This window comes from Python bivittatus, unplaced genomic scaffold (genome assembly GCF_059951505.1).
Source record: "Python bivittatus isolate LINGU-HERP-01145 unplaced genomic scaffold, Pbiv_v1 ctg000410_np1212, whole genome shotgun sequence".
Lineage (NCBI taxonomy): Eukaryota > Metazoa > Chordata > Lepidosauria > Squamata > Pythonidae > Python > Python bivittatus.
This window is the reverse complement of record NW_028277067.1, coordinates 5,975,820-5,995,044: the sequence shown is the minus strand read 5'-3', so window position 1 is coordinate 5,995,044 and position 19,225 is coordinate 5,975,820. Positions and strand designations below refer to the sequence as shown.

The following is a 19,225-nucleotide window of genomic DNA, read 5'->3' as shown; positions in this document are numbered from 1 at the left end:
CTCTATAATAACCATCCTGGAGACAGTGACCTGGTTCATACATCATGCTAAGCCATATGCTTGGTACCATGGTCCATGGAATAAAACACCAGTGTTGCATTAATACTTTGCATTTAACCATAGTATAGCCATAGTATAGCCAGTTCATGTTCTATGAAGCCAGCTATTGTGATTTGCAAAATATGATATAGACTCAGTGTGTTGTGCACAATCATCCAATTGTGGTTTAATCAATAAATCATGGTTAACTAAGTCAAAGGCTGGGTGTAAGACATAATTTTGTTCATTTTCTTTTAAAAAGCTGGATCGCTTATTATGCTAAGCCATAAACCAGGGGTCTCAAACTGAAATCATTGCAAGGGCTGCACTCATTAGCCCAAGGGCCATGTGTGTGCAGAAGAGAACTTAAGCAGCTTGGTGACAGCTGTGGAGTGATGGCTGGGGGTTTATATTGATGCTGCAGTTGGGCAGGTAGTAGATGGCTCTTGCACAGAGAGTGGCTAGGACAGTGAAAGACCCTTCTGCCTTATTTCTACCAGAGCTAGTCACAGGCCATTATCCTGCTCTGAGCTTACACATCCCTATTGCGGGGGGGGGGGGAGGCTCCCCTCGACCTGACTTTCTTTTTCCAATATGGTTTTCTTAGGGGGAAAAAAACTACCCCTAGTAACAAGCAGAAAATTTGGCAGATATAAGGATTTGTGATAGAAAAAAAGGCAAAAAGAAAAAAGGGAGGAAGAATTGTGGGTGAGGGGGATATTAGATTAAAAAAAACCCTATAGAAATCAGGAAAGGAGGAGGTGAGTGAACAGGAAAGAGCTGGAACATTCAGTGGTCGGTGCCGTGATCAGCCCCACAAAGGCAAGGCTGGGAGTAACAGTAGCAGTCACAGCCGCCTTGGACATCCTCACATCATTCCATCAGCACTACGTGGGGGAACTTTGACACCAAGGAAGGAGAGTGCTCAGGCACTGGGTGGGCGGGCTGGTTTTTGCTGCAGCCACCGAGGCAACTGTGAAGGCTCAGAAGAGATGCAAGGCTTTTCTGACGGCCCCTATTAAGAAGGCAGCGGGAGCAGCAGCAGTGTCCCGCGCTCGGTAACAGCAAACAAGATTCCCACAAAGGCCTCTATAATCAGATTTATTGAAAGAGAAAAGGGATTAGGTTCCAGAAATCTCAGTGACTAGATACTTTCACTTTCAGAACTCAATGTCCCTCTGAGTTGCTACAGTGGCACTTTCTTAACTCTCTTGCTAATGCCCTTTTGACGACAGGAGAGCTAGCTGTCACTTCCACAACGCTGTCACTTCCACAACGGGCAGAGTTTGCTTGCTTTGTTCTCCAAACCATCACCCTTGTTCCAAGGTTCTGAAAAGACTCAAAACAAGAGGAGCAAGAGCAGCTCCGGCTGGAGGTGCTGGGGAGGAGAAGGCAAAAACCCGAATCCCTCTCCCCGGGACATCCTGGAAAAGCAAGGAAGCAAAGTCATCACAGCTCAGGCCGGGGCTGGGATGTGCTCCACCCACCACTGCCATAGCTCCTCCTTGCATTTCTCCAGAGCAAGGAAGAGTGGTGGTGGTGGGAGTAGGTCCTAGCCTTGCCTGTGTTGGTGCCTTGAGGTGGAGTGCAACAACCACTCAGCCTGTCCCACGGGTACCGAGCCACTTTTCAATTTCTTGTCAACCTAAAGCTTTTCAAGCTGCTGGCCTGCTTCTGTGAATGAGGTGCAGGCTGCACTAAATAAGCTGGAGGGTCATGGGTGTCCACAGCCCAAAAGTTTGAGACTATTGCTATAAAGCATGATTCCCAGTGACTGGGTCCAAAGGGCATATTAAGCCACAAATAAGGAAACTACGCTATGGCTTAAGGTGACCTACAAACCATGCCATCAGCTCTGAACTTGATCAGGATATCAGGAAGTCTGGGCCAGTCAACCACTGCAAGAGTGGCTAGGATACCAGCAAAAATGGCTACTGCCCAGCAAACCAGCTACCTTGGATTGGTAGCCATTAAGTGACAGAACATTAAATGACCTACTGGTACTTCATGCCTGATGTGGCCGTGCATGTTCTGCAAACAACTCGGTGATCTGGAAGAAAGGTTACCCTGAAGAGCTCTGGGACAGGAATTGTGCCATACATGTCTTGATATATTTCTTGATACTGGTTTTCTTTTACTGTTCGCTTGCAAAATGTCATCTCAGATTTTGGATACCAGATACGATACAAATGGCTGATATAAAATATATAAGTAAATCTCAGTCATATCAGGAAGAAGCCCTTAATCAGTTATGGAATCTGATAGCAACCCCCTTGCTCCAACCAGCACTCCTATTCTGATCTTCTGCAGGGGATCCACCTTGGTCAACCTACTAACTGGCTAGTAGTTAGCTAGTGAGCCAGTCCACAGAAAGAAGGCACCACCTTTGGGAAAGCTGGCCAAGGTTTATTATAGCAGAATGGGATTTGGAACGCCAACAAAAGTGAAGGAACACACAGGGCACATTTAGAAGGGGGAGCTTTCTGTCTGTGATAACAGTAGGGCAGGAACATTAGGAATCAGACTGATAAGGCTTCCCAGAAGGGCAGGCATAAAAACTAGGGATGCAGATTTACTGGCACTCATGGCGAGAGCTGTGGGAAGACAGACAATATTTTTTAACTGGACTGGCTTGTCTGCACACATGACCCTTAAAGGAAGCAAATAACCCCCCCCCCCCCACACACACACACACCTGCACAGTGCCAAAATAATGTTTATTTCACACTGGTTCTGTAACCATGTCAGCATCCTTTCCTTGCCTGACCAACCGACAGTTGCTGAGAAAGGGAGAAAATCACCAGGATAGTGTATATATCAGCCTCCCTACTGAACCTGCCTCTAACCAAGGATAAAATGGGGGTGTAGCCTTGCTCTCTTTCTCATCCAGCTAGCCAGTTAAAAAGGCCTGCAGGAGTCATCACGTTGCTCTTGAAGCACAGGCAGCCTTTAAAAAAAAACAACCTTTGGCTTTAGGGGTGTTTCATATGTATTCTAAATAGCAGGCACCAATAGCAGAATGCAGATCTTTCCCCGTCATTGGAGAAAAATGTCACTGGATGCATCCTGGTAAGGGAGGAAAGAAAGAAATTGAAGGAGTTACTTGATATATTCTGTGTTAGCATCAAGGGGAGACTCGGCTCTCTGAGCACCTACCCAGCAGTCTCTGTCCAGATTGGGCCTTCTGCTCATGTTGTTATCCAGTCAAAACTGGGATAGGCAAACTTAACGCTTCTTTGGTGGGGAAAGACTGTAATGGAAAGCGAATGGGGATGGGACATTCTGGTGGGGGGGTTATGGGATGGGTTTTTCTTTCTTCAGTTGTGTTAGGCATATTATTAAGGCTTATGCTACACTTTTCATATGTTTCTTGCAGGCTTCCCCAATTTGGTATCCTACAGATGTGTTGGACATTTGTAACCACTGCAGGATAAGCTTGAAACTCAATGAACTGAAACCCAATGCATATGGAGGACCCCAAATTGGGAAAAGCTAGTTTGCTACCTCAAAATGGGGGGAAACTGCCCCATGCAATTTCCCTTGAAGGAGTTCCAGAGACTTAGGCATTAAATGTAAGCTATGGTGATGGCTCATGTGTCACGATTATATCATTGTGCAAATGATATGAATTATGGCATTGGCAATGCAATTTAATTTGTGACTTGCCGCCATTGCTTCCCTACCCAGAAAAGAAAAGGAAAAGAAAAAAGAAAAAAGAAAAAAGAAAAAAGAAAAAAGAAAAGAAAAGAAAAGAAAAGAAAAGAAAAGAAAAGAAAAGAAAAGAAAAGAAAAGAAAAGAAAAGAAAAGAAAGCAACTGGGTACTTGTGCTGCTCTGGAACTGCAAGATTATCCACTCTTGCTTTAAAATGGTTAGTGTGAATTACTAAAATTACTATCCTAGCACTTTCTTTTATGTCTCTCAACCATGGAGGAAATAGTTACATCTGGAGGGTGCAGAGTAGGGGGAGGCATCTTTTTCTGCCATTTTCTTTTCTTCCACACTGCCAGGGAAAGGACAGAACAATTTCACTAGAAATCTGAGTGGACCAATTGCAAATGCCTTTTGGAATTAGTTCATAGGATGCCTTTCTCTGCATTAAAAAACATTGGGAGACATTTCATGCATCTTCAGGGTAATGTTCCATCTAAATTGGTCCTGACAGGGCTAATGATTTGCTTTGTGTCCAGGTTTATCTAGAGCAAAAAATGCATGCGCTTTTCTCATCATATTGAAATCAGAATTTGAAATATGTGAGCCCTTTATTATTTAACAGACTTGCCGTTTGCGCTCTGATATCAGAACTGAAAGACAAAGGCATCTGTGATCTGCTACCCAATGTTCTCTTCAGTGGCCCCAAAGGATCAACACAGTCAGGGAGATCTTAAAACTTAAAACTGACATCAGATATAAATTTTAACCATAAGGAATTGGAACAAAATCCAAATTAAAATTTGGCCTTTTAGCCTACCGCTGTGCAAAGTGTGCAGTTCAACCAAGTGCAGTAATAAGAATGCCTACCATTAAAAGAAGCTTTTGCATATAATAAATATATTATCTTAACTGATCACTAAAACAGGCCAGTCATACTCCCAAGCAGCACAGATGAGTAGGCTGAGATTGATAGAAAAGGGCTGTTTATACAATTTATAGTAACCCATAATGTTGCTTGGTTGGACCTGGCTTAAAATGAGACGGGAATCCAGATATTTGTGGTTCACAAACCACAGTTTCCAGCACAATATTATCTGAGAACCAGTCCCAATGACTTATTCAGTATACCATGGCTTAGCATGATGTGCGAACCCAGCCAATGCCTTGCCTAGCAGTGAGCTTTTAGCCAGAACTCTAAGGGCTCATTTGCACACGTTGCTTGCCCTGATGTGAAAGTATCCTCCTAACCATTTGTAAAGGACATGAACACAAGATGCCATCCTCAGCCTGTCCCCAGCCCACAGTGAAGACAGCTTCCATCTGTTTTTTCTCTGTCTCTGATTTAAAAGTGAGGTTTTTCAACTTACGCCAGCACAGCCATGCCAAGCTGCCAGTCAGTGGCAAATCATTCCAAAGTCAGCTTATGGACAAGACCTTGCTCTGCTCTTAGTGGCCGCCTAGGGCTGTTGTGGGCTCACATGCTGGTTGCAGGGCCATTTGCCTTTTGACAGTGGGAAAGACAGGGCTCTCCATCTGGGCCAAAAAGCCAACTCTTCCTCTTTTCTTGCCAGCGGTGGGTGGCAGGAAAAGCAGGTATTTTGGGTGCCAGTGCTGCTGGCACCCAAAAGATGTACTCCCTCCTCCCCCTGAGTCACTGAAGGCCTACTTTCCCCAATTCTCTTTCCCCACCACAGAGGAAATGAAATGGGATGGAAGTGGCTCTTCAGCCTACACATCCATGGTAAGACTGTGGCAGCTTAACTGCGAGGTTGCTGGCTGCACAGCCCCAAGTTATAGCCTCAGAGGCTATTTAAACGTATGCCCAGCTTTTGGGGGAGACCACTGGACATGGGCACAGAACACATATCCCACGGCCTAGGTGCTGCTGCACCTAAGCTTACCAAGGGGTGCAGAGCTGCTATGAAAGTGCCTCTGGTTTCAGCACAGGAGTACTGATAGAAAAGCCCCATGGGCAGTCTTGCAGTGAAGCCACAGGCAGCTTTACCATGGGGCCAGAGGCTCCAGATCTGCCTCCACCCTATCTCCTTCTCCATGGGAAGGAAAATGGGAGAAGTGGCTTTTTCATTGTTGCTGCTCGGTGGGAAGCAAATTTGTTTGGTGCTGGGAGAACCAACACCAAAAAGACCCACTTCCCTTCCATCTCTGCTCCCACTTTGCCTGCCACCCATGGGAAAACAGTATCAGTCCATGAGTGTAACAATATGTGGGGAAGACCTTGGGAGACCGGGCGAAGAGATGCTGCCTAGGGAACAGTCAGATAAGAGACAGCATAGCCTGCAACTGGATAGAGGGTGGGGCAAAAGAAGGGACTCTCCCTAGTTTCTCAGGCTGTAAAGGAGACAGCAGGACAATTGTACTTTCAGACTTGCAAGATTCTGTTAATGTAGCTTTACAATAAAGTAGAATTAGCTTATCTGGTCACGTTTCCTGTCTGGTCTACCTGGCAAGGCCACAATGAGATCAGAGACCTACTTGCCCCACTTCTCCCCCATGGCAAGAAAAGCAGTAGGGAGAGAATGGAAGCAGGTCTCATCTTTCTCTCCTCTTCTCTTGTTGAGGGTGGCAGGAGAAGCAGCGGGAGAGAACAGGAGGAGAAGGGTGGTAGAAAATGGCTTCTGTAGAATAATCACTCCATGGAGTTGAAGAACTGACCGCAGAAGATGTGTGGACCTTCTGTTGCTAGTACCTGGCACCAGAGAAGGTGTTCCCTGCCCAATCTCTCTCCTTCCTCTGCTTCTGGCATGGATAGACTCCTATTCTGCTTTGTTGCTAAGGCAGTAGGCATTGGAAGTACTGGGAGCACTTCTTTAAGACTCATAGTTTTCTGCCATCTCCAGTACTGGTAGCAGCATTTTAGTGGTACTGTGAAGAGACCTAATTCACAGCTTAAACTCTTAAATATTCTGGCTCTGTACAAAAAGAACTCTGAATTAAAAAAAAAATGCGACAAGCAAGCTAGTTTAAAAGTTTTATTCCTATTTCAAAACTCAGATTTCTGGGCATCAGAAGCACTATCCAGATATTGCAGACTTGGGAGGGTGCCCTGTTGCTGGCTGACCTCACTCAGATTATGTCAGCCACCTGCAGAAATTCATGCATTCAACACGGATGTCTGCAGGAAGTTTGGGATCTGCATCTGGCCTGGGCTTCTGTGTTCACCCTGGATGATCCATCCAGTGTTCTCAGATTAAAATCCTGCAAGGCATCTGCTTGCATGCAGACAACACAAATATCACTCCAGCCATCACAGTGTTGGTTGGGAATAATGGTGTCTGACTCATTTGGGGGGGTGCCAGGTTGGAGGAAGCTGAGATGAGTTAGTCAGGTGGCAGGACAAGTATGATGAAGCTAAGGTGGAGCAGGAACATTAATTGAACAAAAATTGCAAGTGAGGACTTGAAAAAAGAGAGCAAAGTGGCTTCAGTAATGCAGAGAGAGAATTTATGCCAGATGGTGGTCCCATGCTGGCTAAGGATTATGGGATCCCAACATATCAGACATTTGGGATAAGGAAACTGATCGATGGTAGCTGAGAAAGGGACTGAGAAACAGCCCCTTACCTGATGGCAAGGGAAAAGTGTAATTTGGAGACAAGAAGGGAAACATACCAACATTGGCATTGTCTGGAGAGTCATAAACAGACAATGATTGCAGATTTTTAGGGGGCCATAACTTTGGCAGATTTAACTTGCAAGGAAGATTGCAGATGCAGGTAAGGAATAAGATACAGTCAGCACAGAGCGTAGAGAATTTGGAAAATGAGGACTACATCCTTACAGAGGTAACAACAGGGCAGACTCACAAGCTGGTTTTAAAAGAAGATACATGAGCTAGTAAAGCTAGGCATGCAACTTCTGATTCTGGAACAGCTGTGCTATTAGAGCTGGACCTCCAAATTCAGCACCACACACTTTTCAAATTAGCCACTGACAAGCATTGTGGGGAGAGAAAGAATAGAGAGCAGGAAGTAAGAAAGAGACAACGAGAAAGACCAGGTTTGCAAGACACACTACCATAAACTAAAATGGGCTGGATAAGTTGTGGTTCAGTGATTTGCAGGAACACAGCCATTATCTTCACATATTGTATGAACCAGGCCTGTAAAAATCTTGTTGACCACCAGATGGTAGCAAAGTGAAATGGGAAACTCATTCGCCTACATTTCTGCAGCCCAGATCTGGGAGCCTAGGCACAGTGGGTTATGTGAACCTAGTGATGCAGAGCTATCTTTCTAGGTTTAAGATTTAGCATGTTACACGCAGACAGATGGAGCATTCCAGAAAGAGGAACTGAAGGGGACAATATCTGAGTGCTCCAGTGTGTGGGAGGGTCTTCTTGCCCAGAGCCCCCCCAACTCTGGCCGCCCCCTTGATCCAGAAGCAGGGTTGTTCCTTTGAGTAACCCTGAAGACAACATCAAAGAGCTTTCAGTGGCTCGCGTCTAGCTGGTGAGCCCTGCGGTCCTTGCTAGCTGGCTGAAATGCTGCTGATAGAAGCGACTTTGACCTGATCCAGCAAAGACATTGTTACCTTTCCTTTCTGCTATGGGGGAAAAATAACCCATCATTTCTTTCACCACATCAGTTGTAAACTTCTGGAAGAGGAGAAAGCAGTGAAGCCTGAAAAACCTTAACTTTAGCCAAGAGACCCAGTTTGGATGTCAAGCTCAGATCAAAGCAATTCTAGCGTGCTTCGTGGGGAGAAGGTTTTGTACAAGTGGCAGCAGCAGAGGTGATAGGGAGGGGGATTAAGGAAATCCTCAGCACAATGGGGAGCCATACTCTGCAGCTGGGGTGGTCCTGCAATTAGTGATGCACAACAATGGAAAAAGAAAGCAAACCTCTTTTGCTCCCAGTTTTTCCCAGGCAGGGCAGGCCTGTGCAAATATTTCAGTCAGCCCTCAAGAGCACACAGGCCTTGCGTTTCTTTTCTTTTTTTCAAGGGGGGGGAGGATAACACACACATATAATTATATCCTAAGGGAGGGAGCAACATAAAAAGAGACTATGTCTCCAGCGGTTGGAGTGGGAAGCCGAAAACTAGAATCACCGGATTCACATGAATTGACAGCAAATGCTATGGGAGCTCTAGATGAACAGCCTCTCACAAAAGCTATGGCACCGATGGTGGAGGAGAACAAAGAGGCATGAGAAAGGGATCGTTTTCATCAGGAAAGGATGCCGTTAGGCACGGCTTAGTTTCTCAAGAGAGCTGCTGGGGTTCAGGCCTGAACCCCAGACACGCCAGTCCCTGCCATTTCTTAAATCAAAAACGCATAAGGTAGGCCAGGGTTAGACTGTGATTAGAAAGGCTGTCTGTACAAGTTCAGAGGGTTTTTTTTTAAATCACACCTTCATAATGCAGTGCAACTAGCTGTATCTATTTCACACTTAGCTGGCTGCCGAACCACAGATTGGATTAGCCTTGAATAAGGTTGACTATCAATTTATGGTGCTGGCAGCTTTTCTAAGCTGTGATCTGCAGTCACAGAAAGCCAAGAGATGAATTGTGATGCATTACTAAACAAGCAGCGGAAATAGACTTGTTCAGCATGGAGCCATCCCCACCGCCCACCCCTCTTTTTTCCATCCTGCTCCCTCTAGAACCTGCATGTTTCACTGATAGCCCCAAGCACAGGAGGATTTCCAGGCAGAGAACCTAGGTAGCAGGGCTAAAGAAAAAAAAGCCCCCTTCACTTTGGAGAACTAAATTACCTACAATTCTATGACAGGGATAGGCAATGCCCTGATCTGAGTCATCTCATTTCATATCCACAATGACAGAAGTTTGAGAATCCCAGGGCAAAAGTGGAAAGCATAATTTTTCCCACAACTCCATCCTAACAATCAACGCTATAGTTAATTGCCAGTTGCTCCACAAAGGAAATAAAGATGAGTTGTGCTCCGATACAAAATGGTGAAGAGAACCACTCTTTGGTTCTCTTCTCAGCTTGATTTAAACTTGCCAAAAACAAGTTTCTCGTTCTCATGGTAGCTGAGATAACAATGTACAAACCTCAAAAGTGTCTGTGAACATTCAGAAGTGTTCTCAAATACATATATAGTGTATGAACTCTGCCAGGATCTTTAGGAAAAGAAGAACCCCAGTAGAGCCGACCCCTTTCAAATTCTATGAAGATTAATTTGCCAGATTCATATATTGGGCTATGCCGTATTCCGGTTTATTTGGATTTCACTTAGCATACTGTGTGAATCCAGCCACTGTCAACAATGTTTGATGGCCTAGATGTGGAAACCCAGACAATAAACTATTGTTAATGTTGTATGAACTAGTCAATGTCTGTGTTCTCATGATATACTTAACCAAATACCTTTTTATCCTCCATCACAAGCTGCGCTTTAGCTAAGGTTTAAAGTTTAAAGTTTACTAGGTCAACCCAACCTGAAATTGACACCATATGGGGTTTATACAAGTCTAGCTATGTTACAAAGTCTGGTTACCACAAACCTCAAACTGTACTGTCTCAGATCCCACAACTCAGTGACCCTGAATTCTTGTTTAAAATGCACCACGCGGGGGGTGGGGGTAAAATGGCCCCGACCTTGAACAACCTCCCTAACTTTAGTATATTGTGCAAACACCATCAATATCTGTTAATAAAGAACTGGGGAAGCATAAGGGAAATAGAATAGAGCAGTGTTCTTCAACCTCAGCAACTAAGACTGTGGACTTCAACTCCCAGAATTCTAGGAGTTGAAGTCCCCACATCTTAAAGTTGCTGAGGTTGAAAAACACTGGAATAGAGTATCCTACAAGAAGACATGGCAGGCTGGCCAGGTCCTTGAACAGGAACCTGGCATATTGCTATGTTTTGTTATGGGCTCCCCTAGTTAGAATAGATAAAAAGATCAGCTACTCCCATGATCTTTTCTTTTCCTAAAAGTCAGGTTATGAAATCCTGGTCACAGTGTGCCATAAGCGAAGAGTAGATATAATGCAAACAGGTCTCTGCAAAGCAAACAGGTTTATTAAGTAACTAAAATAAGCAAACCATGTCATATTGTTTCACACCAACAAGTATAGCACGTAGCCAAGCTTAAACTGGGTGGGGGGAGCTATCCACTTAGCTAAGCATAATGCCAATACAGTCATGCTAGTACATTCGTAGTCAACCAAACCCTGGAATTAAAGTCATTCAAATAATGGAAACTACTCGTGTGAACAAGCAGCACAAATCAACCAACATAGATAAACTTTCATATCATCCAATGTCAACTTAAACACAGTTATTTCCAGTGAAGACATTTTACACTTTAGCTGGGGGATGCGCTGTCAGCTACACCTAAAAATTCAGCCACCACATGAAAGGTGAACACATGAATAATCTCAAGTTCCTTAAGTATACTATTCCCCCCCCCCCCAAACTCCCTTCATCCATACAGCATGGGGCATTCTTGTTCATATTTTGTTTTCTACCTAAAGTTAGCCCTGGAATGGCGTTAAAGATTAACAAAGAGGTTCAGGAACCTGGGGCTATGCAATCTGTTTTACTATCATGCAAGATTTTAAACCAAAGTCCATTTTCGTAAAGTAACTTGATAAAGTTTGTGCCCACCTGTTTTTGTGTTCCACAGAAGCTAAAGGAATGTTTTAGTCATGTCCCAATTACTCTGATTTCTACTCCCTCAATGGCCTATTTTTAAACTAAGGTCCATCACAAGTTCCCAGTTATGCTGGAAACAATGCAAACATTCAATTTTATAGAAGAAAAATATGCTGGATCTCACAGATGCTGACTGGCATTTGCCTCACTTGACCTGGAAGCCCTTCCTTCTATCCTCAAATGTCTATGATTTACTAGGATTGCTGACTGACAACACAAGGGTGTTTTGCACATGCTCAGAGATAGTTCTAGTCTATATTATTATGTAAGTATATATTATTATATTGAGTGTATATTATTACTGCAGTGACCATATGTCCTTTATCGTAAAGGACAGTCCTTTATTTCAGAAAGCTGTCCACTAGATTTATTTAATTTAATTATTTATTTTCTTGGTTTTTACTCTTGAATTTTCTTTTGTAAAGTTATAAACATAAACATTTTTTTTTATTTCAGATTTGGCCCTTTTTCAGGTTTATTTTTTCCAAGAAAATATAGTCACTATAATTATTATGCCAGCATCCCCAACTTGGGGATATATCAGCCCTCTACACATGATGATGATGAAGATGATGATGATGATGATGATTTTATGCTGGTCTTTGACCATAATAAAGATTTGATGGTGATGATGATTCCTCCCTCTCTCTCTCTCTCTCTCTCATCAATGATTATACACAATGCTCTTGCTTCCTATTTTTCCCATAACAACAACCCTGTGAGGTGGGTTGGGCTGAGAGCTAGTGACTGGCTCAAAGTCACCCAGGCGGCTTTCATGCCTAAGGGAGGCCTAGAACTCACAGTCTCCTGCTTTCTAGGCCAGCACCTTAACCACAACACCAAACTGGGTCTTAATATATATTGGATTGCAAGTTCCATCACCCCCAACCAGTATAATCCAAGTGAAATGTCCTGAGGATAAACTGTAATGTTGAAAAATGGTGCAAAATGCAACCATAAAATTTGACATATGTGCAGTAACAAAATCAAATACAGGTAGAAAATCTATTCTCCATCAGATGCTAGGATTACCCCTCACATCCTGAAGCATATTTTACTGGGAATATGTTTTATCCTCCTTTAGAGCAGAAATGAGTAGACTCTGAGCTTTTGAGATTTCTTGTGGTTCTTCAGTAGAACTCCAAGGTCCAGTAATCAAACTCAGGTGCAAAATCGTAGCCACTTAGCCATAAAATAAGTTACCTACTGCACTTTACAAGACTCATCTGAATTACTAGAGATCAGGAATTCTAATACATTCACTACATTCACACACCAAAACATATTAAAGGCCCTCGTTCTTCATTTGGACCAGAGGGCATTCACTGCCTTTGCAAAAGGTAAACTTGTAAAATTGGGATGGATAATACTGATTTTGCTCAGAGGGCTACTAAAGCAATGAATGAAAACAGGTTAAAAATATCACTTTCAGGATTCACAAATGCAATTGTGTCTAGCCATCTAAAATGGCTTCCTGGTGACCATTAGCCTTTGGCCTGCAAAATGGGCTTCACCCAGAACTCAGATGTACTGGTGTCAACAAATTAGGGCAGAAGCCCGATACCTGAGTCTGGAGAATTAGGGTTTAAAAAGGCAGGGTTGGGGAACACACCTAAAAAACAGGCAGAGCTTTGCTCATACCATTGTGGCTGCCATCTTGACGTTTTTTTTACCATGCCCTATGGACACCCATGATTTGAAGGAAGTCTTGTTTTTTTCACATCCAACTTGGTGAAACTTCTCAAAGTCTTTGAAGTATGGCATCATGCAGTGTTTTTTCAACCTTGGCAACTTTAAGATGTGTGGACTTCAACTCCCAGAATTCCACAGTCAGGGAATTCTGGGAGTTGAAGTCCACACATCTTAAAGTTGCCAAGGTTGAAAAACACTGGCATACTATAAAAGATTTCCCTTTTTTCAAATGCGACACATTTCTAAGGACTTTGAGGGGTGAAACCTTGTGGCAAACACAAACGATGACTGGCCACCCAAATCTACCTCCTCTGTAACTCCGGCACATAAAAAACGGTATAAAATTAATCATATCAATAGCTGAGTTTAAGTCAAATACACTAAATATTTCATTACCTTACAGACAAGGAAGATGAAACCCAATATTTTAATACATGGTTTTAGCTTAATTAATTTCACATAAGAAGAAATCACTTTATTTATTTATTTATTTATTTAATATATCAAATTTGTCACTGCTCATCTCATTGAAACGACTCTGGCGGTTTACAACAGAGATAAAATCAATTAAAATATAATATAAAAGCAATCTTAATAATAAATAAATTCCAAGAATGATGGAGAATTGGCGAATAACTCAGGGAGTGTCATCAGGGCACTAACTACCCCCAGGAACGATTAGAGCTCCTATCGCCCCATGCAAGCTGGCAGAGCCAGGTCTTTAATCCTTTCTGGAAAGCTGGGAGGGCAGGGGCCTGCCACACCTCTGGGGGGAGAATATTCCAAAGGGCGGGGGCAACGGCAGAGAAGGCTCTCCTCCTGGAGTAAGCATCCATTTATTTATTTATTTGTTTGTTTATTTATTAATTAGAGCACCCCTCCTCAAACATTTTTAAACTGCAAGAGATTAGTATGGCTCAATACCATTTAGACACCCAAGCACTAACAAACCATTAAAAACTGTAAGAAAACCATTTAAAAACTTGAAGAAAACAGTAACTCAAACAAAATAAGATGACTATATTATATACATTATGACTTGGTCCAAGAGATCTGGCTTGGGCTCTTCATGAATTAAATACCTAACCTACAACCTATGCCGGCCTTATTTGCAACAGATACTGACAGTCCTCAGCAGACTGATCGATTGATTGATGATAACTTAGGGTTGATCAATTGATTGATGATAATTTATGATTGATCGATCAACTGATGATAATTTAGTGTTGTTTGATGACAGAATAATATTTGAAAACTTCTCAGAAAAATTCTGAACTTTGATCATTTTTATACATAGATACTAGATACATCTCAAGTATTTCTAGTATGGAGACCTTCAGATGCACTGGGATTTTAATTTCCAGAATTCTATCAAAATGACCGAATATTCTGGCAGCTTCATGTCCCCAAATACCTGGAGAGCATCAGGTGGGGGAAAGATGTTATAAAGGGTATGATAGCGAGACGTTTGAAGCACAGCACTTCTGTCCACAGGACACGTGGATGACCTTTGGATTCCTAAGTACCACACAGGATTGATATGAGGATACAGATGCGAAGTCCCCAACATCTGTGTTTGCTCTTCCGACCTCTTTGGAGGAGCCTGATAGAAATTATGAATAACCGTTTTTCATACCTATCAATGAACTTTCCTTTACAGAACCTTCTCTGCCTTCTTGCACATTCAAAATAGTATTCAGGTCTAATGAGCAAGACAGGGAGGGAGGTTCAAAAGCTTCTGTTTATGTCATGCTTGTATAGGCAGCACTAGAGACTTGGGGAGTGCTGGAGAGGGTGCTCGCGCTCTCCCAACAATAGACCCCACCCCCTGCTACCTGGACTCCTGTGCTGACTTGAAAGAAAAGCACTGTTCCGTACAATTTATTATTGAATCATAAACCAGGCATTAGAATAGACTGCAAGCTATTATATGTTCTATATTAAAATACATGTAAGTTGGAAATCGCTTTCAGTTGGATTCCACAATGTGATTTGGTTAGAAATGGTGATTTGCGAACTGTAATTTATGATTTAACATGTCTGAACCCACCTAGTCGTTACTTATTCAACAAACTACAGCTAAGGGAATTGTGGATTAGTATGACACGTGAGCCTACTAACTGAGAGATATGTACTATATTTTTGAGAAACCTTAACATGTGAAATAAAAAAGCCTTTTGCCACTTCTGTACCCTCCTGCATTTTTTAATCCCTTAGTACATCAGCATATTTTATTTCCTTTATTTATTAGATATATAACCAGCCTTTCATATAACTGTACTTAAATGATTGCTTATCCAGCACTGACCACCATTCAAGGTATAATACAACATTGCTTTTCATCACTGGGTTTTTTTGATGGAGCCAGTTCACACATTCAGTCACCAGTTATCAAGTGCAAAGCAATCGCCTAATATATGAGCCTGTATGAACCAGCCTAGGTTGTATTCCTGCTCCAAAACTGACTCCCCCTGTTGATCCCAGGGGTGTCTGAAGAGAGGGTAAAAATGTCAAAATGGCAGCCACACCGGCGCAATCAAAGGCCTGCCCCTTTTTGTGTATATCACACCACAGCTCCTCATTTGTCAAACCACAACTGAAGCAATGTTGCAAATGTACGAACTCTGTTAATCTAAAGTTTTGATTAGTCATCCAATTAGACATTCCCAGTACAGTATATTGATAGCCTGGGGGAAGAACACCCCAAACCTGGGTTCTCTCACCTTCCATATAAATGTTTTCCTGATTGGTAATCGGGAAATAATTTTTACTTACCCCAGGTAACCAGTCAAGTGGCTATTTTCAAGCCTGCAACAAAAGACCAACCTCTCTTACACTGCAAGAGATTATTGCACAGACAGCTACTAAAAATATTTTTCAACCTACAGAAAGTGGCAATTACAGTATTATATGGAACATTTGCTAGGGAGTTCAAAGTCCCTCCCATATGTTTCAACAATTATTCTTACAATGCTGCAAGACAAATCACAAGATCTTTGCTTCTATAGACATGATTGTATAACTGAGACATCAGCATATTTTACACTCATGACTGAGCTGAGATTCAAACTGGATATTTTTGACTCAGAGCTCATGCTCTTTATCTCCCAGTATCTCATACTAAGCCAGCCTTCCTCAGCCTGGTATGTATTAGATGTATACTGATGAGTGTGCTAAGAGGGGAGATGGGCTTTGTAATCCAACATATTTGATGCACAGCAGGTTGGGGAAGGCTGCATTCAGCATTTGAAAGGCCACTTGCTGCCAGAGCCCCAAGATCAGGGCTTTCAGGTTCTGTGATAGGGATTAACAAGTTTTGGCTTTCTTTTCCATTTGCAATTCCCTGAAAGGCTGATCTTGCTTCATCCTCTTGCCTAGCCATCCACACATCACAACAGGTCACCCCAGGATCGAGCGAGTGAGCAAGCAAGCAATTTTTTTAGCCCCAACAATATAATGACAACCATCCTGTGACAAGTACACCTCACCTCTTCTAGCTCCTGTATTCCTCTCAATAGAAAGTGCTGTCTGTATGGTGCCTCCTATGTTTGTCACCATCCAGGTATGATCAAGGTGAAGGTGAGAGACACCCCTCATTTCTTTTCCTATCCTGTTTTTCTGCTGCTTCCCAAGCAATTCCCATTACTGTGTGAGACCTATTTTTCCATATCATTGCTCCCCACTATATCAGGTAGCTAAAGAGAAGAGATGGAAATCCAATGACCCAAAGGGATATTCTTGAAAGAAAAAGCATTGTATCCCTGATTCTGCTCCCCAAAGATCTTCACTCCAATAGTATTAAGAAAGGGGGGAACATTCAGAAAAACATTTGCTTGAATTCTCACCTTTGGAAGGGCTAGATTCAATTTTAGAGGTTAGGAAGGGCATGTTGCAGTTATTGAGGACAAAGCACTTTGCACATACCCAGGGACACTCTTTTTCTTCTCTATGATGTCATATGTACTGGGGCCGGCAATCCCTGGCATTCTAAACTGTTGCCAATTTACAATTAAGGCAAGTTTATCTGTCTAATCTTCCCACCATGAGCCCCCAACCCTGTCCATTACCTTTCAATCCCCATTGCTCTTGCCCCGATGACAGTAGCCCCTCCACCCCATCTTGCAACTATTTTGTCCCCACCCCACCCCCACCTTGGCAGCAGTCACAACCTTCACCCGAGGTCCCACCTGTATCCCTTACCGGCTCCACAGCCATGTCCATGGGGGGCTGTCAGGTCCCCTCCCAGCCTCTCCAGCACCCTCCCCACTAAGCGATCAGGGTTTTCGGGTTCTGCCAACGGGACCCAGCAGCAAGTAGGCACCGACTCAGGACTGAGCTGGGTTTCACCTCCTCCGCCACCTCCTGGGGAGAGCTCCTCCGATGAGAAGGATGTTGGGGAGCGCAGCGCAGAATCGGGGGGCCGCAGCTCCAGCCAGCGGCCATCGCCCGTGGTTTCTGTGCCTCCTTCCGTCAGATCTTCAGGTGGCTCCTTAAGAAATCCAGGCAGGAGGATTTTGGAGACGCTTTGCCTGCGAGGCAACTGCCCCCCGGAACCAGGAACAGCCCGGGCAGCCAAATGAGAGCCCTGCTTCTTCAGAAATTTCTCCAAAGGCTTCATCCCACCGGCCACTGCGGGGGCACCCAAGGGCGCAGCAGGGCCCCAGGACGAGGGTTGATCCAATGTGCCCTTCTCAGCCTAGGCCAAAACGGGAGATCAGGGGTGCCCCACTTCGCGTGCTGGAGGGAGGCAATGGGGAGATGCGTGATCACACAGTCATGGCTATACCCGACACTGGCGAAGGGGCGAGATCTGGGGATGAAGGGGGAGGCGCAGCTTGGGGCAATCTTACTGAGAGTGGAAAGGGATGAGGGAGCAAATAAGCGGAGTCTTTCGGGCTTGCTTCGCACAACGGTGGGAGCGATTCGAGACGCCCCTGATGGGCCTGGTCCGTCTGACCCCCGAGATGCTCAGCGAAGAAGGAGAAAGAAAGGGCAGGGAGGCGGGCGACTGCCCAGCCTTCCTTCTGGCCACCTCAGCAGCGCGGAGCTGGCTAGTCTCTCCGCAAGGATTCGCCGCCTCCGCCGCTCCTGTCCTTAGCGCAGAGCGGCGCGCGCCCTCAGCCGCGGCAGGGCTTTCCCGGAGTCGATAAGGGTGTCTCCGCTGGCAAGCCGGATCTCCCCGCCGCCGCCGCCGCCGCCGCCGCCGCCACACTGCAGCCTCGTCTCCCTCGCCTTCCCCACTCCGGGCGCCTTGTACGCTCTCTATTCGCCAGGCTGTTGCTGCTGCAGGCGGGATCCTCCTTTATGGATGCTCATGACAGCGGGGGAGGCAGCCACTGTAAGCAGCAGGAGCGTGGGCTGGAGCCTGCCTCTCTGCAGGGGAGTTTGCGGGCGGGGGGCGTTCTCGGCCGTACCCCTTCCTCCTGCTTCGTATTTCCCGGCGTAAAATGAAGCAGGAGTCGCGAATCGGCAGCCTGCTTTCTTTCTCCCTCCAGATCGCCTCCACCCTGGGAGAGTAACAAGGCGGCTCCAAGCCCCGCCCCTTTCTTCTCTTCCTCCTCCCCTTTTCTTCTTCTCTCTTTTTTCTTTTATGCCTGCACTTGTTGCACGGAGCATTGAAGCCAAGATACACACCTTGATCTTGGACGACGAATGGATTTAAAACCTCCTCCTCCTCCTCCTCCTGCTCCTCCATCATCATCATCATCATCATCATCATCATCATCATCATCATCATCTGGTTGTTCAGCAATGCTTCAAGCTTCATTAGAGTTTACATGTGTCTTGATACAAAGATGGTCATGAGTTGCTAGAAGTGGAATGCTCAGTATGTTTTAGTCTATTTACATTAGCAGAGCAAAAAAAGCATTATGCCAACAACTCTTTCTTCTTATTTAAAGTTTGTGCATAATGGCTTTAGCCTGAAACAACTTCTTCTGCACCACAACTTTCAGGTATAAACTTTGGTCATCCAAGATGCGTTTTAAAGGCCTTTTCCTCCACTGCAGTTTACATTAGCACAAAACTGCACTGGCAGATTTACACTATTCTGCCTTCATCACACCACACTGCTCTTAACATGCTTCCAGTTCATATTTTAAACAACCTTATGCTGAATTTTCTAGTTCTGGGAAAAATCAACCTGACCTGTTTTTCCTGCTTAATCCGTCATAGAACCAAAATGTGTATATTCTGCT

General features: G+C 44.2%; 1 protein-coding gene across 1 annotated transcript in view; it reads right to left on the bottom strand.

Annotated features, from left to right (window-relative positions):
- Positions 1 to 18,689, bottom strand: part of RAPGEFL1 (Rap guanine nucleotide exchange factor like 1) — a 67,400-nt gene extending 48,711 nt beyond the window's left edge. The window contains exon 1 of the mRNA XM_007420686.4: positions 17,229 to 18,689. Within this exon, the coding sequence (XP_007420748.1) occupies positions 17,229 to 17,646 (418 nt within the window). The 5' untranslated portion in view covers positions 17,647 to 18,689. The remainder of the gene's footprint in view (positions 1 to 17,228) is intronic.
- Positions 18,690 to 19,225: the final 536 nt, after the last annotated feature.